General features: G+C 39.6%; 1 protein-coding gene across 3 annotated transcripts in view; it reads left to right on the top strand.

The window, feature by feature from the left end:
* The window catches only part of IL1RAPL2 (interleukin 1 receptor accessory protein like 2), a 349,582-nt gene extending 326,495 nt beyond the window's left edge, over positions 1 to 23,087 (top strand). For all 3 annotated transcript variants that reach the window (XM_051630650.1, XM_051630651.1, XM_051630649.1), the window contains exons 8-11: positions 3,761 to 3,906; positions 8,619 to 8,762; positions 12,530 to 12,700; positions 21,680 to 23,087. In XM_051630650.1, coding sequence (XP_051486610.1) covers positions 3,761 to 3,906; positions 8,619 to 8,762; positions 12,530 to 12,700; positions 21,680 to 22,377 — 1,159 coding nt within the window. In that variant the 3' untranslated portion in view covers positions 22,378 to 23,087. The remainder of the gene's footprint in view (positions 1 to 3,760; positions 3,907 to 8,618; positions 8,763 to 12,529; positions 12,701 to 21,679) is intronic.
* The last annotated feature ends 3,384 nt before the right edge of the window (positions 23,088 to 26,471 follow it).

Here is a 26,471-nt window from a genome sequence, read left to right as displayed (position 1 = left end):
CAAAGAAGTATTCTCAGGCATTAATTTTACTCTGTCAGCCACCTCTGAGTTGCTTTTTTTTCTTCTTCTTCAGGCAGCACTGCAGAACAGCTTGCAGGTGCTTCATAATACTCAACTTGTGGAGCACATTTGGCCTTCCCCCTCCCCCCCTTCTCCATTTTTAAAGTGGAAATAGTTTAACTCATTCAAGAGGCATGAAAAGAAGTGAATGGAGACATTTTGAACTTCAGCCTTGTTTCTTCCTGCTGATTAATTTAACATTCTGCCTTTTCACCCACAGAAGTCAATTGATGGGTGCAAAATGCTCAGACAAGATGAGATGTATTCTGTAAGGAGATGATGCTGAGGGAGGGAGGCAGAATTACCATCACTGCCTGGCTAATGTGCTGAGTACTTTGCAGAGAAGTCTGGAATGACAACCCACTCCTGAAAAGCTTATACTACTCAAGTAGACATTTTCTGGGCAGAGAATTACAAATATGATGCAGGAAAGTGAGAGGGGAGATTACTGTGGCTTGTTGGTTGAAATACTTTGCTTTGGAGAGGTACTTGAGTACACACACAGATCTGTCCTTTCACCTACAGACCATTGTTAAGGACTAGAAAGAAGGACTGGAGTTCATATCCTTGTTCACAGTCCAGAGTCTCAACTATATTAAAGAATAAAAGTTTCCTTTTTAATAAGTTCCAGTTTGCATGCAGGTTACTAAAGATTTGGAATCAATATCTTAATCTTGTAAAGAGAACCATCTGAAGCTTTCTTACAGACTTTACATCTGTGGTCATACAAAGCCTGCATATTTTAGAAAAATGGGGTTTCCAAGGAAAAGTATTTCAACTTCTAATTTACCTTTTAGTGCATAAATGCATCGGAAAATACGACAAAAGGTTTGACAATTCCAAAATGTTGGATATTTTTTAAAGAAAACATTTGTATTCTGAAATGACACTTTTGTTTTTAATTTGTATTTTCTTAACTGAAAAATAATCAGTAGATAAAATGATTTGTTTCAGGTCAATTTGAACAAAAAGAAAGCAAGCTCAAACAAAAGCAAGCGCTGGCTTTATAAAAAATATTTTTACTTCAACTACCTCTTCTGTCTCTATCCCATTTGTTGTGAGTTGTCAAGCACCATTGATTTGCCTACATCCTAAATGGTGTAATTACCCTTACAGTTTGCTCATCAAACCAGAAAAAAACAGCCATTATTTTCTCAACTGGATGGAGATGGCATCTGTTGGCAGTGCTGCTGGTGAAGTTTCCCCCAACTCAGGGACAGAGCTTTATCCTCTGGCTGTGCAGCAAATACTTCTGCAGCTTTAAGGTCTTACTTCTTGATACTGTATTGCTTCTCTTCCCCCAAAATACTGTGATCAGTGTTCCCTGAAAGAACTACAAAATGCAGTCAATTAAAGGCTGCATGCAAATTAAGAAAATGTAGGTGACCCAACTGTGTATTTTTGTGGCAATAATGAATCATTAGCTGTCGAGTGGTTAAAAGAAGAAGAAAAAAAAAGATAAAATAGAAAGTAAGAACAAAAGATTTAACACCAGTAAGAGCTTTATATATTTTGCTACCAGCATAATGTTTAAATATCTGTCAACATTTTAATGTTAGATCCTGTTCTAAAGAGCTCTCTTCCTAAAGATTGCAATTAACATGAAAATAAGTGGAAAAAAAAAATCTCAGTCCAACTGCATATTCTTTTTTTATGAAAGCTCCTTTTTACTTGATCATGTATTGTTTAAATTTAGGTTAAGGGTTGATTACTTTCTTTTAAATAGATTCAGTAGAATAGTTGATTTTATCTTAATTGTAATCTGACTTCATTTTTTTTTCTGTGTAAGACATGCTGATTATAGTAAGCACAAGACAATCTGAACATTCACAGTGTTCCAGATTAGTGTCCCAGATGTCTTCCCTGTTACTGGTTTTATTTGTTCCTTGCAGCGTGATTTGTAGGCCAACAATTGTGGAGCATGTTGTTTACCAACAGAGAAGACAGACTTCAGTGAGTTTTTAAAATATTTCACTCTATATACATATGGAATATTAATAGGTAAATGAGAGTTCATGTATCTGACCCCCAATGTTTTAGACTGATTCGAGTCTGCAAACAGATCAGGTTTTCCTGTGAGATTTCTTTTCTGGCCAGAAATTATACCAATTTCAGCCTTTCTTGCATTATTTTCAGCACTTGGACTCAGGGACAGAATTTTTAAAAAGCACAAAAATACACAATAAATGAGAATGAATTTGGAAAAAAAAAAAAAAAGGCAATCAAAACTTCTGAGCACAATACACATGCCTGTTCCTAAACTAATGTTATTCCACTTGCTTTTTTGCAAGTTACACAGCCAGAGTGGAAGAGGTGGAATTGTTGTGGATGCTCTGGTCCATCCTCTGAGTTCTGTCAAATCACACAAGCCTTTAAAGGCTCTGGTGTTGTATGAAATCTTCCTGTAAATATGTGGTTTGTAGCATTCAGGCTTGCAGTTTTTATTGTCTAGTGCCATGCCTTCATACTTCATGCCTGGTTTGTTTTCACATTTGGAGTTCCACACTTGTTATATGAAATTATTTACATAAGAAAATGTTTGTGCATTGGAAACCCTAAATCAACTTTTGTTTGTAATAAAGAAGTTTGAGGTTTGTTGTTGTTATTGACAAAAATTTCAGTTCTCTGGACGCATTTTCCATCCAGCGCAAACAAAACTCTGGTTAATTCTTTTGTTCCCTGTTGCCTCCCATCAGTCTCCAGAGAAAACATTCCTTTTTTTTTTGGCGATCCTGAATCTTTTTTATACCTTTACCCTTTAGTGCTACACACTATCTTTTTGAAAAACAGACTCACTGAACTAGTGCGTGCAGGGGGGAGTTCAGAGGCAACTGTGAGGGCATCGCTCCTTTTGTGTTTACCCCCTTGCACAAGATGCAGCAGAACATTAGTAGGATCAAATGAATCTGATAGTTTTTACTTTATGGTGCATTTCCTTCTTCAAAGGACCTGTAACTTTCTTGAGAAAAAGTAAGCCTTTTGAGAGAATAAGACATATTTTTAAACTTAATATCAGCATCAGAAAACACTTGCGTTTACTTTCATTCACATTAGAACAATGACATGACAAGACTATCTCTGGCCTGAAAGTCTGCTAGAGCTTTGTTCCCTTTGTGGACATTTTTTTATGTCTCCTCTGTCTTCTCAAAGGAGCAGAGAGAGAACTTGCTCTAGACACTGTTCCTTTTTGAAGTAAGGATCTAGACCCCTAAAACAGAGGAAAATTCCACAGAGTAGCACAGCTCCTTTCGTTGGTTTTCCATCCTGCATTCAAATGTATCACAATATCCAGGCTTTAAAATATTGCCTTAAAATTTGCTCAGTGACACCTTAGTAGTGCATATTTACTTTTCTGGAAAGTGAGTATTTATTGCTTCTTTTAAAAGAAATGTTGTTTTTATCATCTAATTCTGGTGGATCTGAGGTAAACAAGCCCCATGCAACTGATGCGCTCCTGGCCACTCTTCCTGCACTTGATGCAGCTCCTCACTACAGGCATGACTGGAGAAAAAGGTGCTTGGTTGTCATGGAAGATGCCTCTAGCAAGTCTCTTTCAGGCAACTCAAATCTCCTTCTAAGTCCTTCCCCAGGAGTGAAGGAGGCCACAAACACTGTATCTTGTGCTGAGAAGTCATGGTTCTTTTGGGAATCTTCCACCCATATTAATTCAGATAAACAAAGACTGTATTCTCCCTTTCAGACTCCTCAGAGAACATCTTGGAGAAAAAGAAGTGGAATTGACATTGATCTTTGATGCTGTAGAGGAGGCAGACCTGGCTAACTATACGTGTCACGTGGAAAACAGAAATGGACGGAAATATGCCAGTGTTCTTCTGCGCAAGAAAGGTGATCATATTTATGTCATAGAATCATTAAGGTTGGAAGAGACCTTAAAGATCATCAAGTTCCAACCTCCCTATCATGAGCAGGGAACCCTACCACTAGCCCAGGCTGCACAAAACCTCGTCCAACCTGGCCTTAAAAACCTCCAGGGATGGGACATCAGCAACCTCCCTGGGCAACCCATTCCAGTTCCTCACCACCCTTACAGTGAATAATTTCTTCCTAATATCTAACCTAAATCTCCCCTCTCTCAGTTTAAAGCCATTACCCCTCATCCTATTTACCTTGTCCTATTTAATTATCTGTATTCTCTCCTGCCTCAGCAGCAACAGGTCAGCCAATAGAGAAGGTCCTGCTGATCTCTCTGAGCTAGGCTGGAGTCCTGTGTGCCTGCTTGGAGCTGAAGTGTGTTTGTGTTACAGATTCAGTTTACCATTTGTGACAGAAGTCATGGATTGTTCTTTAGTCTTCAGTGAATCAGCCTTGAGGTGATGCACTTGCCTGGAATACAGTCATCCATAAAGCACCAATATAATCAGTGGAAGTATTTTGATCTAAACAACCTATGAATTTGACCCAAAATTGACTGACTAGACCAGAAGTCATTGTGGGATGGAGACAAAATGAGCTTTTCTAAGAATAGGTACCTCAGCAGTGAGGTCAGATGTTCTCGAATTTCTCAGCTTCCTGGCTTTGCTGTTTAAATGGAAAGCTTTAAACAGTTTCCATGCATTTTTATTTTGAACTGCATTGGGAATTAAAACACTGCAATGGGAGCTACAAATCAATGGATAATTACCCCATCATGGTTGCTTTGCTTGGTTCTGTACCTGGAATTGGGAAGAACACTGCTGACAAGTTATTTGTAACAGAAAGGAAACTATTTGGGTTTGAATGTCCAAATTAAAAGGTGCTACTATGCTCTACTGTTTGTAGAAGTCATTATCATAAGGAGGGTAACAGTATCTCATTACAGTTCTTATGGTGTTTGTTCCATCACCTCTCCTATTCATAAGAAGAGTGACATTTAAATTTGCTGGTGATGTCTCTAAGATACAGTGTATTAGGTGGTACAAAAGCTTTAAGACAGTAACTGTTGGGAAGGCAAAGGAAGGTTACACGCTGGGGTTAAATGTGTAATGTGAAGCCCCTGAGCCATCAGCACAGGAGGCTGACTAAAGAGTTAATACATTGTCCAGATCTGTGCCATTATTCTTGGCTGCAATTTACCAGAAAGGAGGAAAAGAAAGGTTTTCATGAGGCACACCTGCAAGTGCTGGTGCAATCACATGTGCTTTCAGACCACTAAGGCAAAGGACCTTCTTCTCAGCAGATTGTGAGCTGCAGTGTTAGTGTCAGTTTAAAAAGCCAGTGCTCTCAATTGTCACAGTCACAGCAAAGTCCCACAGAAGTGTCAGCATTTGGAGAGAGGTTTAAATACACTATTAGTATCTGAGTGTGCTGCAGATTGACCTATGAGCCTAGGATAGATGTCTCCATGGGACAAATGAACTAAGAGCCAGGTTGAAGAACATGAAGAACAGCAGAGGCCTCTGTAATGGGACACCACAGCTCTGTAAAAGTTCCATAGTCACCAGTCCACCTAAGGCCATGCTGGATGTGAAGCACTGTGTTTCATGGCCATAATCCATGTGAAATGAAAGATGAGGGAGGGGTGGTGTTGGGACAAAAACCAACCAACCAAACAAAAAGGCTACTAGGGATAGGAAACTTTTGAGTCACTGTCCTCTTTTTTTGCTATTCTTTCACATGACCCACAGTTTGTATGTGTGAAAGTACAGTAAGTACAGTATGTAGTCCTGTCAAAATCAGTTGAATCAAGTCCTGCTTACATGGTTTCCTCCATACATGAGAGTTTTATGTCCTCCTAGAAAGAAGGGCACAGCACAGGATGTATTTTACACTAAGTGATAAGGATAAAACACAATAGGGAAGGTGCAAACCACTCTGAGAAACAAGGCCTGCAGTTGTGGTGTGAGACACACAAATGTATATTCACCATCTAAACTGACAGGATGTCACAACTTTAATTAAGGAATCTGCTCATCATGATGAAGGATTAGCCTCTTTAGTGCAAAAAGTGTTCTACCTTTCCATCCACTGAACCTCATAAATACACAACTGATAGTAACTGTATCTGTGTTGACATTGTTAAATGTTCAGCTGTGTTGCATATATTTGAATAACAAGCCAGGTTTATTTGTAACAAGAAAATGCAGTTATTTCAGAGCTCTGCTGAAATCACGGAAGGAGCACTTCTGAATACAGAATGTAGAGGTGCAAAGGATCACTTCTCAACTACTATTTCATTTCTCTCTGCACTGTTTTTGTAGAAAGCTTGTATTCCCCTCAGGCATTCTCAGTAGTTGATTTTCAAGGTACTGAAGTGTCATTTTAAACAAGCACAATATTTTCACTGTGTCCTTTCACTGCCTGTCCTGTTGTTCTGGTTGTTATTTATTAAGTTCTTATAAATACTTGAGCAAACTTTTCTGCAACTTGATATCATTACTTCTTATCCTAGCTCTCTCCAGCTTGGATTTGACTGTAGAGTGTTCATGAGCCAGGAGATATGAGATGCTACTGTATTTTCTGACCTAAGAGGAGATTTAGGGCAGGAATGTTAGAAAGCTGTTGCCCAGCATCCTTTGTCTATGTCAAAGCAGGGATTGTGGGTTCCTGTTGTAACGTGCTGGAGCTTTCCAGATGCTGAGGCACTTGGGAAAGGCAATGAGGAAGCACAGATCTCTCAGCCAGAGAAATCTCCATCCCTCCAAAGTCCTACCTGCTAAGGGCTTTGTTATCCTGTTGGGCAAGAGGTACTTGGAGCTCTGTTTTGTCTCCAGGTTGTCCCAGTGTCTGGATGTGTCTGCCCTCTGCTCTAAGGTGTGAGTGCAGCACATCAGGTGTACACAAAATAGCACAAGTCATGAATCCTACTAGAATGGGAAAGTTTGGATAAAAGAACAAGAAATAAGCCCAAATCCAAGTTACAACTGTACTGTAAGCATTTCTGGAGTTAGTTCCTGTTTTGACACCAGGTGGTTATTTTAATGCACATACTTTTATTTAAGGAGGAAAAAGAAACCTTGTGTTTTTGCTCTAGACCTCTGCCATTCCCTCAGCAAGGAGACACAAGTCTGTGCTCCTTTGTGGGCTACAGGTGATCAAGGCTCAGCATTTTCTCTCCTTCCAAGCTGGCTGCTTTACCATGATCTCACTTTCCTAGCAAAAAAATATTCAGTACAACAACAAAAAATATTTTTTTCCCTGAAAAGTGATTTTAACTGACTCTGTTCTCCATTTGGTCAGATTTATCCCCAGAGCATATGCTAACTTTATCCTGCAGTGTAGTAGAAATCTCCTGAATTCCCTGTGTTCTCAGAGAGATTAAATAGCTATTATAATGGACTTTTTCCGTCTATTAGTCCATGACTTCTTACTAGACATACATCAGAGATACTGTAAACTGGGAATAGCTTGACAGCTGATACTAGTTATTGAAATGCAAGGCATGGCAAGGCAAGAAAAACCCCAAATGATACACAACTAATTTGCTTTTTATCTTGGAAGTGACACAAATGACACACCAGTAATTTTTTCTGACCTAAGTTTCAGAAGCGTAAAGATTAAAAAAAAACTTTGTCTTGCCTGGATTAAAGTTGTTGCATCTTCAGGCTGTATTTATCACAGCAGCATATATCTTCATGATGTCTTATCTAAACTAATATAGGCTGTTAGAGGTAGCATTGTCAAATTGTCATCCGTTGTATTTATGGCTAAGTAATATGCCAAGTGGTGTGAGGTGCAATATTGTGTTCAGAGGACATTCCAGGCTGCACACCCATACTCTTAGTGGTTTGTATCAGGTAGAGCACTGGATTGTTGTGCAGGGTTTTTTATCCTATTCTGGCATTAGTTTACTGAATGACCTTGAACATGTGTCTTCATTTTTCTATGCCTCTGTTTCCCCAGCTGTAAAAGATGTATATTGCTCTTTTAGGCAGACTGCTTGTGGTGTTTCCTAACAAAAACATCCCAGTAGGATATTTTAACTAGGACTAATTCCCATTAAAGTATAATGTGTACTAAACAAACTTGAGAACTCTGTTAGTAGCCATCACAACTCAAGCAAAGGGGCTCTTGGCAGCCTGACATGTGCTCTGGCTTCTCATGTTAACTTGGGCGTTCTGGATGCTTGATTTATTCTCCAGTGAGGCAGCTGAAGTCCTGGCTTGGCAGCTCATAGCAGCTTATCCACTGGCTTCCAAAATATAAAACTAAAGCTTAATAATTTGGGGAAGACTAGAGCCTCCCAAATGGGGCACACTATGTCTAGCACATCTATTCTCAGAATGCTGCATACAGCATTTGATGTACTCTGCCAGTATGGAAGTTTCAAACTCCACAACCTTATTACAAGTTCATTAATCCTCTGTGTAAAATCACTACACAATTCCCTTGTAGAAGGATTATGATTATAACCTCAAATGCATTCTGGATAGTGATTTTAGCTGGGCAGTAGATGGAATAAATGGGCAAAGTAATAGGTAAAGAACAAAAAAATGAGGCATCTTTAGTGTCACAGTGGTTAGAATTGGAAGCTCATTATTTTATGTGGAATTGTACAGTGGATTAGAGTAAATAAAGCTTGGAAAGATCCTAACCTTTTTGTCTTTCCTTGCTAATTTTAGATTTGATCTACAAAATAGAGCTTGCTGGAGGACTAGGAGCCATCCTTCTTCTGCTTATTTTGCTTGTGACCATCTATAAGTGCTACAACATAGAGTTAATGCTGTTCTACAGACAGAACTTTGGAGGAGATGAAGCAGCTGATGGTAAGCACTTGCTCAGGAAAATCTATATGCAGTGGAAATATTTCGGACACCCAAAGTGATGAAACTTAGAGAATGAAATGAATCCCAAAAGGTACCTGCTGCCAGTTTAAATCTAACCTACTAAGCACCCAGCAGTTTTAAGCCCTAAGACTTTCTCCTAAATCCCCCTGAAACCAATGAGACTTTTCTCTGAAATGTCGCTGGGCCATGCCATAAAGCATGGCAGAGACTCCAGTGGGAGTCAGAAGAATTGTTCATGAGTACATTACAGAGGCTTGAATGTTATTTGTGAACTGATTCCTCAGGAGAGCTTTTTATGTTCACATGTCCCAGTGCCACATATTCCCAGGATTGCTTCTCCTGAGATCCATACTCTAGGTGGGCAGCCCTTCCACCAGGTATTTTTCATTATATGTTTCCATTGAATTGCCTTCAGACTGCCAACTGACTCTACTGACTAGTGAGAGGTGGTTGTTATTGAGGCTAACTAGTTACTTCACTGGGAGACTGCAAACAACTTAGTGGAAAGGTACTGCTTGCTTGGAGAGTACATTTAGGAGTAAACCAGGCTGTTCCTCAGTGTTCTTACTCCTTTCCTCTCACTAGCAAATATTCTGGTGCCTAAAGCTAGACAAGTATTTTTAAACTGAAGCTTTAATTCTCCTGAATATAAAGCATTCCTTCTATGAAGCTGGTTTAAGCCCTGGTAAAGTGAATCCAACTGCTTTAAATCCTGTTATTATATCCTTAACACTTCTATTATAGCATGATTAAAATGTTATTAATATGCATACAAATAGTATCTGCTAAAGATCTGGAGTACAGTATTCAAGTGCAAGTACTTTTCAGCCCACTGCAACATTATGAGTCATGAAGGCTGCCTGGGATGGTGTATCTAGTAACAATAATGGGTTTGAAAAAAAAGCATTTCCCCTATTGTGCCAAAACACTGTGCAGTTGCACAGACCTGTTGCTTTCTGTAATTTAACTGGGTATGATGTAAAAATGTTTCATTACAATGAAATCCATAGGAGTTTTGGAGAACAATTGGAATGACGTCCAGGGGACTTCAGAGTGGGGAAGGCTAAACAGCTAGAAATAGTCAGGAAACTTCCCCCTTCTCAGTCTTCGTGTGTGAGTAAGAAAATCTAAAATGAGGCTTTTTTCATATTATACAATACTACACAATATTTATACTGATACCTAGGAGAAAGTAAAGGATGAGATTATATAGTTTGGAAGTAGTTTACCTCTTAATACCTTGGGATTGTACTAACATAACACCGCTGGTTCATACCAACAAAAAGTGACCCGAAGCAGTAACTTCCTCCAAATTGCTTGGATTCATTTGTCTTGTGTTTTCAGTGTGAAGCTGCTGTATTTTAATTTATGTAACATCTTTGATTCCATCACTTTTTAATTTATGAAACAAAATTATATGCTAGTTTTTTAGACAAAGCCCCATGAGTACCCAGGGGATATGGTGCACGTGTTGATTCTGAAAACAACCTTTTATTTTTCAAGTGCATGATTTTACAATTATTGCAGCTTTGTATCTCATTCTGATCCTGCAGGATGAAGGATGGAGACAGAATGTTACTGAAGACAAAGCACATTATGGGGGTATTTCTTTCTGTAGGCTATAGTAGGAACAGAGAGAGTTCCCATGAGCACTCAGCTGTATAGATGCAATTGCAGGATCATTTTCAGTTTATACATTTATTTCTTTAAAACAGAAGTTTTGGAACTCAACGGATTTGCTTTATTCCTATTTCTAAAAATACCCAATGTAAGCGATGTTGGATCCATTTGCTTCCTGTGTGGTGTGTAGCAGTGTTTTTAGAGATAATTACACTGAGGACTAAGAGAAGCTGTTTAGATAAATGGCTCCAAACAGTGCAGCATCCAAAGCACACAGAGCAAGTGCTGGGCAAGTGTGGATAGGTCCTTCTGCTGTGTCCTGTGGATGTGAAGCTTGTGAAGAGGGGCTTGAGACTGTGGGGATGTAACACAAGCAAACAGACTCAAAGGAGCCCAGAAGAGCTGGTTCTGTGTCTTGCCTGCACGGTGACCAGGGGTGGCTGGAGGGAGCAGCTCTCGCAGCCCCTGGCAGGGCAGGAGGCGCAGGGACTCGGTGCGAGGGCACAGCTCTCACACTCCTGCATCACCAGGCAACCTGCTACTCTGGGCTTGGCTTTGCTGCCTGTGCAGAGCTCTTAAATGCTTGCAGGGATGTTTGCCTCCCAAATCACTTGATGACTGGCTTCTTTTAAAAGGTTTTGACTGGCTTCATTGCAAACAAGGTAGCAGGTTTTGGACTGACCTCCAAAGCTGACTGGCCTTTATTTCATTGCTGTTCTCCTGTCATCTTTCCATCAGTAGCTGCTATTTTTGTATACTACTGATTTCAGAGAAATATCAGCAAGCCAGGTGGACATCCCCACGTACAGCTATGGTGACACTAGGAAAAACTGCCTTTTACAAACATATAATTATTCACATGCTTTGTCTGCAGCTCTGACCCTCAATGGTCTGGCTTTGTGTCCAGAATCATAAGAAAGTAACAATAATTTCAAGGTCATCAAGGAATGTATTGTATTTTGATGAGCTATTTTCTCTTTTTATCAGAATATATTGATGAATTTTAACTACTGTAATTATCTTGCCTGTGCACTGTTCTTTACAAATAATTGGTACTCAGCAATCCTCTATTCATGCAGTTTTGTCCTCACAACATTAACTATTTGATTTTTCATTTTCTGTAAATAATGGCAGCTGTGCTCTTCCCTGGAGGCTGAATTGCTGAAGGTTGACTTTTTCTATATACTATTTTCCATTACTGCAGGAATAGCAAAGAGAAATGTCACTAAGAGTCTGATCCCAGCATGGATCCCAAGCTCAACAGTGGTGCCGCTTCTATTCCTGGCACAATCACCAGCTCTTAGCTCTGTGTTTTAAATGCAGAGAGCTGGAGACAAGTCCCAGTGCTGTGCAGGAGGAGGAGATGTGTTGTCCTTTCTAGCCAAACACCACTGTCCTCATGTGGCATTACCTGGGTCCACTCTGTCACCCACTGCCTGCCTCCACCTTTGGATGAGGCTTTGCCTCCACCTCTGAGCTGCAGGCAGGATGGAGGGGCAAGTCTCCCCCTGCACCCCATTTATATCCTGGATTCAGTGACCTGTAAAGTTATTATACTGGTTTCAAGAATTACAAGAGTTTCTAAAAAAAAATATATATATATACACACTTTGGACTGTTTGTCATTGTTTCTGCATAATCAGCCATTATTTAAGTCATGTTTTTTCTCACAATTATTTGTGCAAGGACATTTTCCTTGCTCAAAACTTTCCAAACTTTCCAAGCTCAGAACCTTTTCCAAGCTCAAAACTTATGCGTAATCATAGCACTTGTGAGGCATAGGAGTTGAAAGAAAATTTTCCATTGGCAATATGTAAGGGATTAAAATAAAAAGTTCTAGCTTCAGTATTTTTATCAAAATTTTGGCCCCAGTGTTTTCAAATATGAAATGTGTACACTGACCACATGAAGTGGAGTTACTATCTAGGTCAACGTGAGGATAAAACTCAAAGGAGTTGAATCTGTCTGGATCTGAAAAATTTCTGTGGAAATTAGTTTATATGTTCCTGTTCCCAACTTTGTTAGGAAATGCGTTTGAAGGAATAATATGATTTCCTATTACTTTCCTGTATTCTTTATATTACTTGTGTAAACAGCAGGCTGAAGAGGAATTTTTTTTCTTTCAGACAACAAGGAATATGATGCGTATCTTTCATACACCAAAGTGGATCCTGATGCATTAGGTTGTGATAACAATGAAGAGGAGCAGTTTGCACTTGAAATTCTGCCAGATGTTCTAGAAAAGCACTATGGATATAAGCTCTTCATTCCAGATAGGGACCTGATCCCTAGTGGAAGTAAGTATTTCCGACCTTTCAGTTTTAGTTGTCTCTGTGTCCTGAAGGTCTGGACTGTGTGATAAGTACTAGATATGGGAAACCTCTCTTTTTGAAGTGGTTTTGAGGATTGGGAAAGTTTCCTCTGTACTGAAAATGTGAGCGCTAGGTTAGAGCTTGTTCCTGCACCACTCAAGTCAGAGGGAACTGCCTTTTATTTCAGTGGAGGCAGGAACTGGACCTTCTTACAGGGAATGCTGCAGCGGTGCAAGCAATACTGTGGTCCAAGGTCACCACAGTGGACATGGGTAGCTGAGCAAGAAACTTTCAGAAAAATATTTTTTAGTCTATGTTTTCTGATTGAAAATGGGTTTATTCTTTTTTTCCAATTATTGTTTGTGTCTACAGCAGCTTACGAGTAAAAATAATCTTTCCAGTTGTCTTTTTTTTCTCACCTTGGAGTCTCATAAATAGCTACAATAGTTTTAATGGTATAGGTGCAATTTTTTAATTAGAAGTTTGACGAAGTGTTACATTTCTGAGCAGTGTTGGTGTTTTGTAACTAATTGGTGTGGTGTGAGTAGCACTAATTCTTCAGAGGACTATGTACAACCCAGTGATCCAATGCTCTGTTCCATGCTGATGGTAAAACACAGTTGTCAGTTTCAAAACCATTTTGCTGCCGTGTCTGAGGATTCAGCTGCATCTTTGTATGTCTGTACCAAGAGTTACTGCCTTCCTAGCTGTGGTTACCTCATTTTGTCTCCCATATTTGTTTTTGGACAAGTGAAAAAAGGCCATGAATCGTATGCATCGTGTTGATGAATGCACAGTATATTTGTTTTAATATCACATTTATTTGAAATCCTACCCTTGAGAAACATAAGTTTATTTTACAAATTCTCTCTGCAAATCACTTCCATGAAAAATATTGGAAGAAAATACGAACTTTTCTCTGTATGTGCTACTGTATAGGGAATATGAACAAGAAAACAAAGCAATGTCTGTGCTGGAGAAGATGTCTCCAAACATGAAACAGCTAGAACATGGCTGCATTAGCAGTCTGCCTGCCAAAAAACTTGAAACTGCTGCCAAACCCTGGTGGCTGCCCCAGAAGTTGAAGTCTACTTCTCTGACACTTGAGGGAGCTGGGAACAGAGCTCTGAATCCTGTACCATTGGGAAAGAGGAGTCAGAGCCTAGTCAGAGATTATGCAAAGTCCCATGAGGTGGCTTGAATTTATCATGTGCATTTGCAACTCCTAGGTTTGAGCTGCTTCCCCTATTCTTTCTGCTCTGCCCCTGCAAGGTGTGAGTTCTACTCCTTAGTGACATAGTCCAGAAAGGGGGCTTGGCTCATAGACTTCTTAGTTCTGACAGCACAGACAAGTAACACTGACATTTTAGATATTATTAAGAGAATATTAATCTTTTTGTGTTACAAGCCACAGAACTGTTGTAAATACTTGTTTCACATCCAACATTTAGAGTTTAAAGCTAGCCCTTCAGTGGTAACTGTACTGAAGCACAGATTACCCTGAAATGAGATTCTTCTTTCCAATTGCTGCACTAGCCAGGATGTTATTTTATTTTTGTCTATTTTTGTCAGTCGAACACTCAGCAAATACTTGTCATCATGCCGGGTGTTCATTAAACCTCTCCTGAAAATGTAGGGTACCTGAAAATGTCAGTTCTCATTTATGAACATTCACAGATTTAATACCTCTTTTTTTCCTCTCAAACTCACTTCTTTAGTAACATGATTCTAACACATGGAGCTTCAAGAACACTTAATCAGGCATAATGACAATGCAGAATAAAATGTGGAGCTGAAATGAGAGTGATTTGCATGTGTTAGCTTTGAAAAAGATATGGGGGGAGGCACTTTATTTGAGGGGGCAAGAGGAAGGGAGAGGTGATGAGGAAGGAGGGATAACTCAGACTCTTGTATTTATAAGCTCCCTGTGTGTGCTGAAGAAGAGGAAGGTGGCTGTGTTCTGCCTAATGCTCACCAGTTTTACAAGGACTTGCAGGGCTTTGCAAAGAGGGCAGGCAGTGTGAGGTGGTATGGACCTGCTAGAAACTTCAGAGGTAAATAGAGTATTTTAGAGCAGCTGCATCCAGAAGTGACAGACATTAGAAAATATGTAGCTCTTCATGGTAGATTTCTGTAGGAAAATGGGGGTTTGATCACAGTTATTTTAGGAAATATCTCTTCTCAGATGTGTTTTGTTTCCTTGTCTTTTGGTATAAAATGACTTTCAGTGTGTTGTAATGCTTTCCCACTCTCCATTCTGATGTGTTTTTTTCAATATCATATGTACTTAAATGTGTGCCGTTCCACTAGGACAACAAATAAGGTGTTTTGTAAGGCTAATTGTTACATATTATCTCTGCAATTTTAAGGTGCTGCCACAGGAGGGTGTGCATTATTGCGCTTGCTTCCTGGCATGAAGCAACATACAGCTGCTACTTGGATTTGAAAGCAAGCAAAAATAGATTTGTTAAATAGTATTTCATTAACTTTCTTGCACACTGCTCTCACCAAACTAAAAAGCTGACTTCAGAAAAATTCAGGGACAAGCTCGATAATGTTTTTGTCCAGCTGGTTCATCTCTAACCTCTGGGGAAAGCTGTGACAGGCTCTGCATGTCCCTGTGCAGCCAAAGGAGAGATTGCAGCCAGATGTGCCTTAGCTGGGGTGTGCACCCAGCAGTGAGCTCCTCTGCACTGCATATCCAAGCTCTGTATTGAGGACCATCTGCTGCAGGGACACCCAGGGAGGGACTGTTGCTGTTGTTAGGAGTATAGAGGTGGTGGCTGTGGGGACTGAGGCCATCACTTCACCATGGGGAAGCAGATGGGGCTGATTCAGGTTTTGCAGTAGGTGTTGGTGTTTATGCCCTGCTGTGGTATGTTATCCCAGTGGAGCATTTTGTCCTACTGGGAGAATCACTATGAAGTATGCCAAGGGCCTCGGTGACATTCCTCACAGAGTGACCCGCAAGGACCTTTGTGATTACTTTTGGAGATGCCTGAGAGCAGCATGGGTGGACCTGACTGCCCAAACTGCCAAGGTAGAAACAGGGCTCCAGGGGCCACTGCTTCTTGACTCTGACTCACGCAGAAGCCGACGTGGCCATGGAGGCTGGAACGTGGTGGGGAGACACAGCAGTGTGCTGTGTAAGCAGCAAGACCAACTTTGTGTCCTGGGGTCTGAGTTGCATGCTATAGGAAGCACTAGAGCAACTATTCTTTCTCAAATAATGTCTTTGGTCTTCACAGGGTGTGTGTTCTTCATTCTGCCAAAGCTGACAGCATGTCTACCCTTCTGCTTAAGTAACCGAGGCTTAATTGGATGTGTTAGCCTGTATAAGGAGACTGGGATGCCCAAGATGCAGTTATAGTTGTTACTCAAGTTTCTTAGCAGTTACCATTTTTTTTCCACCCTTTTAGTTTTCAGGGCTTTTTCAACAAACCCTTTCCTACAGCAAGCAGACTCTCAAGCTTTGGAAGATTTTTAATTCAGTATTAGGAGATCTGAGGAGACTGAATACTTGGGGGGATGGAGAAATTATCTTTTTACCTGAGTCATTTTCTGTCTTGCTAAGGATGAGGTGTCTACAGAGAGAAAGATCTGTTTGCACTTGACTCTTCTAAAATTGGGACTACATGAGAGGAAGATATTTTTCTCATAGGGTTTCTGCAAATTATTTTAAGCCTTGAAAGGGAAGAGGTCAAAACTGTCAAGTTGGATTTTTAATACCAGCAAAATGAATCTATTAGAGCATCATCTAGTTGCTCTCTAAGCATATGTGCATTTGGTCTTGAAAGAATTGAAAAAACACCAGCAATTCATTCCAGCTCAGCTCAGGGTATAAAGACCAGGCACTGGAAAGAACAGTGGTGATGGAGTAAAAATCTTTGCTTTTACCTGAAAAATGAGAGGTTGTCAGCACAATAGAAGAGCATGTTAGACATGTTAAAAAGCACCCAACAGTCAATATTGCAGTTTTGGCACTTTGTATTTTTTTTTCTACCAACTGTGTGGTTTTCATCTGATGAGTTCCAGCTTCCTGGGTTCCTGGATGAAGAAAACTCAGTTGAACTGTGTGCCTAGGGTTCCTAAGGAGCCATATTAGGTATGGGACACCATTTACATGGAATGGGAATAGAGTACCCAGTTCCACTCCTTTCAGAAGTCCCTGGTTGTCTGTGTGAGTCTTACACTTTATGCCAGACGTGGGTGGGGGTAGCAGGAATACAGAGGAAAGACAGTTGAAAATGGGAAAAAATACGAACAAAAGCCAGAAAGGCTGACTACCCTGTAACAGTCCAGTGAAGGCCACCAAGGTGGTCAGGGAGCTGGAGCACACAGTACAAGTTGAGAGCCCAAAACACCTGTGGTTTTTGAAGAAAAGGCCAACAAAGACAAAGCCAAGGAGGAAACTTACTGGTGTTTTTCCAGACAAAAGCACAAAGATGGAGACAGAATCCAGAATTTTGATCCCAACACCTATTGCCAAAGTAATTTGACCAAAATCGCCCACATCAGACACTTCTGTCTGCAAGGAGACATCCCCAGAGCCAGCGTCTTTTCCTTCTCCTGAATTCCTCTGTCCTTTGCCATGTCAAATACAGAAAGTTTGACTAGGAGAGTGTTATTCTGAGAGGGCTGTGTCTGCATTATTTGTTTCTTCATGTTGAACTCATCAGCTACCCCTTAGCTTCTACTGGGATCAGGCTTTCTCTGTTCCAGCAGTTACAACTGTTTTCTGGTCTGAGCTAACAAGCAAAAGATACTTAGTAAATAGGAAAAGCAAGACACGCAATCATTTTTGTTCTAATAAAGGAATCAGACTTAGGATTTGGAAACTATTCAGTTAGGAAACGAGGACTGTGAATTATTCTTCTGTAAATAACTTTCTCAAGTGATAGTCCCATTGCCAAGCATAGAAAGGCTGGTTATTTTCAGACTGCCAGGAACTAGCAAGTATGCAGTTGATGGTAGGTGCTCTGGTTCTTGTGCAGACCATGCTTCCCAAAATTATCCACAGGACTTTGTGATTCCTGGTGTTCTTTCCTTCTACATCAAGTGCTTCTGCAAATCATCTGAATCTGGTTAGTCAGTCATTTTGTGTAAGCAACTCTCTGTCCATGTTGTTCATTAATTTCCTTGCTCTTAGTCTGCTTGCACATGAGGTTGTCTGGGTTTCCTTCCAGCCTCTGCTTAGCGTAGCTCGTTCAAGGTTCAATAGGCAGTTATGCATGTTTTGATTGCAAATGGGATGCATGTCTTGGGCTTCTTCAGTGCTTCAAGCTACAGTTCAGCATCATTACATGTTGACAGTGTTTGATGAGCACATATTTGCTGTCAGATGACCTGTCTTCATTACTGAAGGGCGCCCATGCAAAAAACTCTGTTTATGACTCTAAAACTGCTTGCTGGCCATACCTGCTTGGGCATTGCATTGGACATGATGCAAGTAAGTTACTGAAAGAGCTACTCATAATTCTTTTTTTTTCTTTTTTTCTTTTTTTTTTAAACCTATGGGGAATGCTAACATTTTGAAAATAATTGTTGTGCCATATTGCAAAATATTGTTTCAAGAGGGGGGAAAGGGTCAACATTTAAAATATTCTTTTTCAATAACATTGAGTGGGTTAATTCTAATGCTGGAAATTTATTTTTACGTTCTAGTTTATGATAAAATACAATCTTTGGGATTTAAAAAAATGAGTAGTTCCTTACTGATTTGGTCAAGATGATGTTTTTCTCCCCTCACAATGAAGTGTCATTGGAGTTGGCACCTCCTGCAGCAAAAGTGAATTTTCAGCAAAATGGTATTTATCTGATGGAAACGTGTTGGTCTGGAATCTTACAGTTGATGTTAGTTGGTGATGTCATTCCTGAAATCTCTGCTCACTTTGTTTTGTGAAAGTGAAACAGAGCCATTGCCTGACAATTACTTCTCAGCTGACTGGAATGGTGTAAACAACCCTTTCTCCATCCCACATGGCAATACAGACTGCTTGGATTAAATACCTTCTAGTGGACTGACCCCCTGTGACAGTGCAACCTACTGTGTTTTGAGCAGTTTCAAATTCTGAAATGGAAGGATGGGGGGTGATTCACAGGTTTGTGCAGTGTGGTACCACTGGAAAAAAATAAAGCCTGAATTTCCACAGATTGGAATCTGTCTCCTCATGCTTTTCCTCACAGAAATGTGTAAGTTGTGCATGTTGCACATTCTGTAGTGAGCACCCAATAGAACCATGTGCTCCAGGGAAGCTGTCACCTTCCTATAATAGTCTTCCCAAGCTGAAGTTCTTCAAAGTACTGAGTACTTCTGGACCAGATGGCTGGAAAATGTTTGCCTTTTCATTTGGATTTCCAGTTTCCTATAATACAGTGTATTTTATCCTCAGGGCACCAACAAGCCCTCTGTACACTGGCCACATCTGTAGGTGAACCAGCTGCAAACTTAGAATTTGAAGGGGCACCTAGTGGTCATTTGTGAAGGTGTCTGTATAGTCTGTAGAAAGAGCTCTTGTTGTAATATCCAGTAAGGTGGGTGTGCCAAAGTATGGGAGAGGCACAGAGGGGAGAAGTATCCATCTGAGAAAATAGGGATTTTTTTCCTGTTGTCTTCCCACCTGATTCCCTGTTTGACTAAAGCAAAGTCTGGTGAGTTTTTGATCGAGATGGTATAATGGATTCTTACTGGGTTGTTGCTATTGAAATTATCACCACTAGATATTTGAAAAGATGAAAGTGGAGTGATTTTTTTTTTGTTTGGTTTGTTGTTTTTTTGGTTTTGTGTTTAATTGGATGCATATAGTATATGCATGGCTGTGCTTAGCACTAACCTGGATATGTGGTACTGACTAGTATTGTGTCCTGCAGAGAATTGCCTTGTACCTAGCAGTGTTCTGAGTTGTTTGAAGGAGGGATGAATACATCTCAGGAAAGATGCATGATAGTTTGTTGTTTTACTGTATCTTGCAGATTCAACCTCTAATGATGAAGCTTCCCACCTAAATTCTTTCTTTTTGGGAGCAGAAAGAAAGGAAGAAAATGAAGAGTCTGAGCTGTTGATACATTGGGATAATCTCTTTCCATTGTATTGAACATTTCTACCTTTCCTTAAGTTTTGTTTCACCAGTTCTGCTTATCATTTTCTCATTGTTGCTGATTCTCTCCCCTCTCCGCTGCCTCTCCCATGGATTTTAATGTTGAGTTTTTTTCATTAATGAGTAACTATTTTACACAGAGCGATGTGGGGGGTTTCCTCATAAAATATTTTAAGAAAAAACCCAAGCAAACCAAACTGTAAATGCTGCATGATTAAAGAGTCATAAAACATTAACTATAAGTCAGGATTGTTGCATAGACATTTGTAATGTATGTGTATGTCTTAAATTTTTGTGTGTCTGTGGGATGTTTGCAATTGCCTCTTTTTTCCATTTGTGAAAGAAATTCTTCTTGCTGCTAAGTGGTGAAATAAAACGTTGGTAAAGGCAGATTTGATGCTAACTATGCCTTCAGTCTCATGAAAATAAGCTATTTTAGAATATTCCTGTTGGCCTATTTTGTAGCTATTTGCCGTACTGGAAGTGGTGTGAATACGCATGCTGTGGTATGGTGCCTGGGACTATAAAAATCAGTCTTGCAGTAACAGATGTTGATGAATGATGTTATTTGTAATTGTTGTTCCTGCTAGAGGGCAGTGTGTGTAAGAGAGGCCCTGCCCTGTGCTGAGTAAAGATCTGTTCTGTGCAGCTCTTGTGTCCAAGTCTTCATTTCTAACACATGGTTCTCCTCTGTTGTCAGGCGGCACATTCTGAGTAGCAGGGTCAGGAGGTTCATGTAGCTTAAAAAAGAATATCCTGTCTCTATGCTCACAGTCACAGTGCTGTGCAACCAATGAACACTTTTCTGAACTTAGTGGGTTGGGTTTTTTTCAGATTATTTCATTTTTCTGGTCTTGACCCAAAACCCATTGAAATTTATTGAAGTCTGTTCTTTTGCTTGGGTATTGGATCAGGTCTGTAAGTAGATTTCTTTCCCATCCTGTTCCATGTCAGACCAGTGTAATTGGCTTCTCTTCCCTACCATTCCTGGGACAAGTGAAACTCAGGGATCTAAGTCAAACTTCAAGAATATGTTGTTGTTCAATGAGCTGGAGTCATGGAGCTAATGATGGGACTGGCATTTATGCTTGCATGGATTGTTTGCAACTACTTGGCGTGCATGAAAAAAAAAGAAGAATTCTATTTTCCTTGTTACTGATGTCTTAATAAATAAACACCACCAATATGTTTAAATTTTCCATTTGTTCCTGTCACTTGTGAAGTTTCTGTTAATACCTTGGGGCACATAGAAGCACGGGTTTGTGATAGTAAAACTGTGGGTTTTTTGGTCAATACCTAAAAAAGAAAAAGCTACCATAATGCTTCTATGCAGTAGCACAAGTTCTGCATGTGATAAGGGTTGATTTCTTTTTGAGCTCTTGCAAGTTACTGTTCATATACACCCTGCAGCACCTTTATGTCCTTGCATCTGAAACACAGGAACTGCTTCCCAGAGCGTGCTTCCCTCAATGCAATGTTAATCATAACCAGCATGAATGTGAACATTTGCACAAATGTTACATTGATCTTGACCTATATTTTTTCAGTAAGTGAACTGTGTATTTTTGGTCACTAATGCATCTACACAATGAGGATATGATATAAATGTTGTTCTGCTGAGATGAACAGGGAAAAGCAGTACAGGACGGAGGGTGTTGTTAAGGAGTTTTCTATATGTACTCCATAAATAGAAATATGTTGTGCTACACAATCCTATTTTTGTTGGAGTGTGTTGTGAAATGCCCTTTGTCTTTAATGGTGTGGATCAGTAAGCTGTGGGATTTTGTTAGACTTGATTGCAAGCCTGATGTTTTGATGCAATAGACTTCTTTATTCTTTACTCTTTCTCTCTTTCTATAATTTGTAGCCTACATTGAAGATCTCACAAGATGTGTTGAACAAAGCAGAAGACTCATTATCGTGTTAACTCCAGACTATGTTCTCAGGAGAGGATGGAGTATTTTTGAGATGGAAAACAGACTCCATAACATGCTAGTCAGTGGAGAAATCAAAGTTATTTTGATAGAGTGTACTGAATTAAAAGGGAAAGTGAATTATCATGAAGTGGAATCTTTAAAGCACACCATCAAACTTCTCTCAGTGGTCAAGTGGAAAGGACCAAAAAGCAGCAAACTGAATTCTAAGTTTTGGAAGCGCCTAGTCTTTGAAATGCCAGGGAAGAAAAAAGAGATGGTGCCTCGGCATCAGGTCCTGGATTCTGCAGAGCAGGGCCTTTTTGGAGACCTCCAGACTGTACCCTCTCTTGCTGTCACAGGCACTTCTGCCACATTGGTAGAATCGCGGGCTGATTTAACTGATTTCCACCAAGCAGATTCTGTGCAAATGAGACATTATTGCAGAGGATATGAGTACGATGTATCAGCAGCAACATTGCCAATAGCTTCCATAAGCAACCACCACACATACTGTAACATACCTTTGACACTACTAAATGGACAGCTACCTCTTAATCATACCATGAAGGATCCCCAGGAGTTTCACAGGAACAACCCATTGCTACCTTTATCAGCAAAGGAGCTTAGCTTCACCAGTGATATTTGGTAGTGAAGATCAAGACTCTTGAGATGCTTCATGACCACCATGAAGACACGTTTTTAAAGAACTTTGCCCTAACTCCGTGGGGGGAGAAAACATATTGGAAGCAGCAGCACATTTGTTTGCTTTTCTACTTGAACTCTTTTGTTTACATTTACTAATTATTGACAAAGAGGGCATTCTTTTGTAACTCAGTAATGTCCTTCCTGTCTTTTAATGTACAGTTTTATTGCTTCTTTAAAAAGGAGGGGGAATGGAAAAAACATCCCATCTTTTTACAATAGGTTTACAATCTGGGATGGAGAAGAGGTCACTGTATATGAATGATCTCCAACATCCACACATATTTAAGTAATAGTAATTGAAATACACAGAAGTTATGTGGTTTTTCATACAGACTTCAGTACAGCTTGAAATTCTAATCATGCAACAAAAATGATTGTCTCCTGGACAGGCCACAAGGGGGTGAATCATCCTCAAATGGAAGGAGGAGGAAACCCTCCCCGTAACATTGTCTCGCAGATACATTTTAGAAGATGACCAGCTGAAACCATGCAGATGAAGCTTTATCAATAAAGTGCATAGAAACAATTGCAGCAGAATAAATCACCTGCTCACATCAGCATCTCTTCATTTTATTATTGAGGCATGTTGTATTCCTAGTCAATGGTTAGCAATGTGGTTTTATTAAGTAACTTACTAGAATATCGGAAGATGTTTAGGAGGATTTTAAATAATTTTTCTGTCAATTATAGATCATTTCACATTCTTTTGCAGATTTTTAAAGACTTTTTTGAAACAGCTTAAGTATAAGTTTATCTGTCTGTCAGTCAATTCATTAATTGGAGATTTCTTGACATCTCTTGAGCTCTTTTAAGGTTTGTAGTTAATTCAATGTAATTTTACATAGGATTTTTTTCCCACAGCCAGTAGTTACAATTTGAAATTAACCTTTTTGTGAGAACATCAGCAATAGAAAATAATTACTGCAGCAATATTCAGAGATGAAGTGCTAAATTATTCAGGTTTACTAGTAGTCAGACTTCAATTGCAGTGATAATCACCTGAGACAGTTCTCTCTCTGTGTATCTACCTGTCAATTTATGTACCTTTTTATAAATATGGCTGAAGCAGGAATATTTCTGCTCTCTGTGCAGCTAGTGAAAAGTGGTATTTTTAATCAGCTGGTAAGGTCTTGCATGTGAGTGATCCCATCAAACAGGATACTGTCATTTATCTCTCCTGGAAAACATTCTTTCTGCTTGTGGATGAGAAGTACAAGTACTCATGCATTACAGCTCAGTGAGCTGAGTTTTCTTTGGACCAGCATGTTTCATGGAGGTTTCCTTACTCAGTCGATTAAGGGTTGCAGAGTCAGACCATGGAGACAACAGTATTCAAGGAAAAAGCTCTAAATAATGAATGCAGAAGCCAGTCTTGCAGATTTTGGCACGGCTTTAATGAAAACACAGCACACGAGAGTTTTGTCTCAGTAAGATCTGCTGGAGCAAGTTCCCAAAAATATTTTTGTGGCAGGCAACCTCGCCTTTATTTTGGTGTGTTTTTAGCGTTGTTCTCTTTGATTGCATGAATAAAAGTTAGCACACTGCACTCAGCTGCCTGTGGTTTCATCAGCAAACAAGTTCAGTAAATCCTTGACATTTTGCAGTGGTTCCTAAATTGGACCCTCCAGTCAAATGGAAACACTGACCTAAGACTTAAAAGTATCCAGAAGTAGCCCAAAGGCCATGAGAATGATCTCAAATGTGCAATAATTCATAGAGGTTGGTATTTTTCCATTGCTTCTTTCCCCAGTTCTTTATTCTGTGCCCTCCTACACCAGTTATTATCTGTAAGATTTTCATTAATTCTAAGTAATATGTTTAGCTTGGTTTTTTTATAGCATTATCATGCATTTGACACTTAAAACTGAAAATGGAAATTTAGAAAATATATTAATTTATTACACAGTATAGGACTATAACTTGCTCTTTTGTGAAGTTAAGTTCCAAACATATAGGTGTTTAATATATGTATTTTTCTACTGAAAAAGATATTTTACCTCCATTATATGTACTTCAACCTCCTCCCAGAAATTTACAAAATTTGCACTGTTTTATAAGTGTTACAGACTGTGTTTACACTGGCTATATTATTTAATGCAAAGTGAAATTTAAAAAAAAAAAAAAAAGGAAAAAGAAAACCCTGCATGAAAAAAGCTGCATATGTTTAAATGAAAAGCTGTACTTTTCATTCTTTTCCTTTCCATGTTGGTCTAGAATCTGGTTAATCCACATAGAATGTTCAGCAAGTTTTCTACCCTGCTAGTTCTGTATTAAGCATGCAAACTCCTAAAAAGAAAAAAAAAATAACATATGCAGGTTGGTCTGCTTCTTTTCTTTACAATGACTAAATATGAGTAGCAAATTCATTTACCTGATGATAATGTCTCTTAGAGCAGTAGCTATTCAAAAGCAAAATGCAGTGATGTTTGCATCAAGGTAACATGAAAAGAACAGTTTTTCTGTCATTTTGCAAAAGCACACTGTGTGTCTGTGTATCAGTGTCTTTTAGTTATAGATGACAAATCACAATCTGCTTTAAGATTTCAAAGTGTGTATCGAGTACTGCGACAATATAAACCTGAATCAGAACTGCCTGTACCCCTCTGCTTTGAGTGTGGGGATGGGGGCCTGAGGGCAGGAGGCCACTTGTTGATTCAGTTTCATGTAGTTCCTGTATGACATGCTAGAGGCCAAGTGTTTCCATAGGTGGCACTTAAGGGTCTAGGAAAATACTGTCAAACCATAAAATGCATCCATTGGTGGGACTTGGGTGGCACAGAGACCAGGAACTTGTCCCACTGTGAAAATCACCTCTGTAGCAACCCTCCAGTGGGGTCCTTCATGGCAGCAGTGACAGCTGGATCAGAGCCATGGTAGCAAAAATGCTCTAGCTCATTCATGTGAACTTCCTTAGCTGAACAGAAGGGCATAGGGGTATTTTGTGTTCTTCTGTCTCACTGAAGCCATGTACTTATTCAGCTGGATTTATTGGGGAAGAGGCCAGGGCACTACCCTGAGAGTGCCTGGTGCTGCATCTCAGTGTGACTGTGCAGTCCTCCACACCCCCAGTTTGTCACACTGTGCCTTCCTCAGCAACAAAACCACCATCAGCAAACATTTTTATTACAGCCACTCTGGGCTTCTGATATGGGGCACGTTCATTTTAAAGATGGTTTATTATAATGGTTGGAAACTGCTGTTCGTATACTTCCTTTTGTGTGATGTGCTTCAGAAACAATTATGGTTTGAAGGTTGTGTATAAAATGAGCTAGAAATTGGAAACCCATTCAGCCTCTACAGATGTGGTATTCCTAAACAAAGTTCAGAGAGAAAGCTGTATAAATTTAAGTTAAAAAACAAAGTAGAGTGAATATTGACAGTTCTTGGGGGCTGTGTACTGGACTGGTGTTATAATAATTAATATTCCTTTCTCTAGACAGTGGATGAGAAACCTGTATAAAGATATTGTCATACTCTGTCTACAAGTCTGCTCCTAAGACCCATTCAAGCCAACAGAGTTCCATCAAATTCAGCAGACTGATGGTAAGGCTATAAAATCTTAGCTTTACTGTGTACAGAGGAATAAAAAAGACAAAAGGGAGAGAAAGAATTCAGGAGACTACGAAGCATTTGCTTATTTAAAAATCTGCCTAAAATCAAACTTATTTTTGTCCCTGTTTGGTGCAGATATGCTCCAGGACTATCCAGCCTTGGGAAAGGAATTTTGTTCATTCTTTGTTATAAACAAGATAAGGACTTGGGAATAAATAACAGATACTTCTAGGGGAAAAAAAACCAACAACCCACCATGATTTTTAAGGGCTTCTACTCTGCTTTCAGTACTTCCTTTGATTTGACAGGCTTTCTCTGTTCATCCAAAAGCATAAGCACATACTTAAATTCCTCTTAATTCAGTGAGAAATACTTTACTGAGCAGGAGTCTGGAAGAGTAGTTTGGTGCCAGAAATCCTGGCATTTAGCAGCCTCTAGAGCTGGGCCCTTATGGAGATCTCAGAGCAGCCTTTCCCATTTCAGTCT

The sequence above is a fragment of the Apus apus genome, chromosome 12 (genome assembly GCF_020740795.1).
Source record: "Apus apus isolate bApuApu2 chromosome 12, bApuApu2.pri.cur, whole genome shotgun sequence".
Taxonomy (NCBI): domain Eukaryota; kingdom Metazoa; phylum Chordata; class Aves; order Apodiformes; family Apodidae; genus Apus; species Apus apus.
This window is presented reverse-complemented; position numbering and strand designations above follow the sequence as displayed.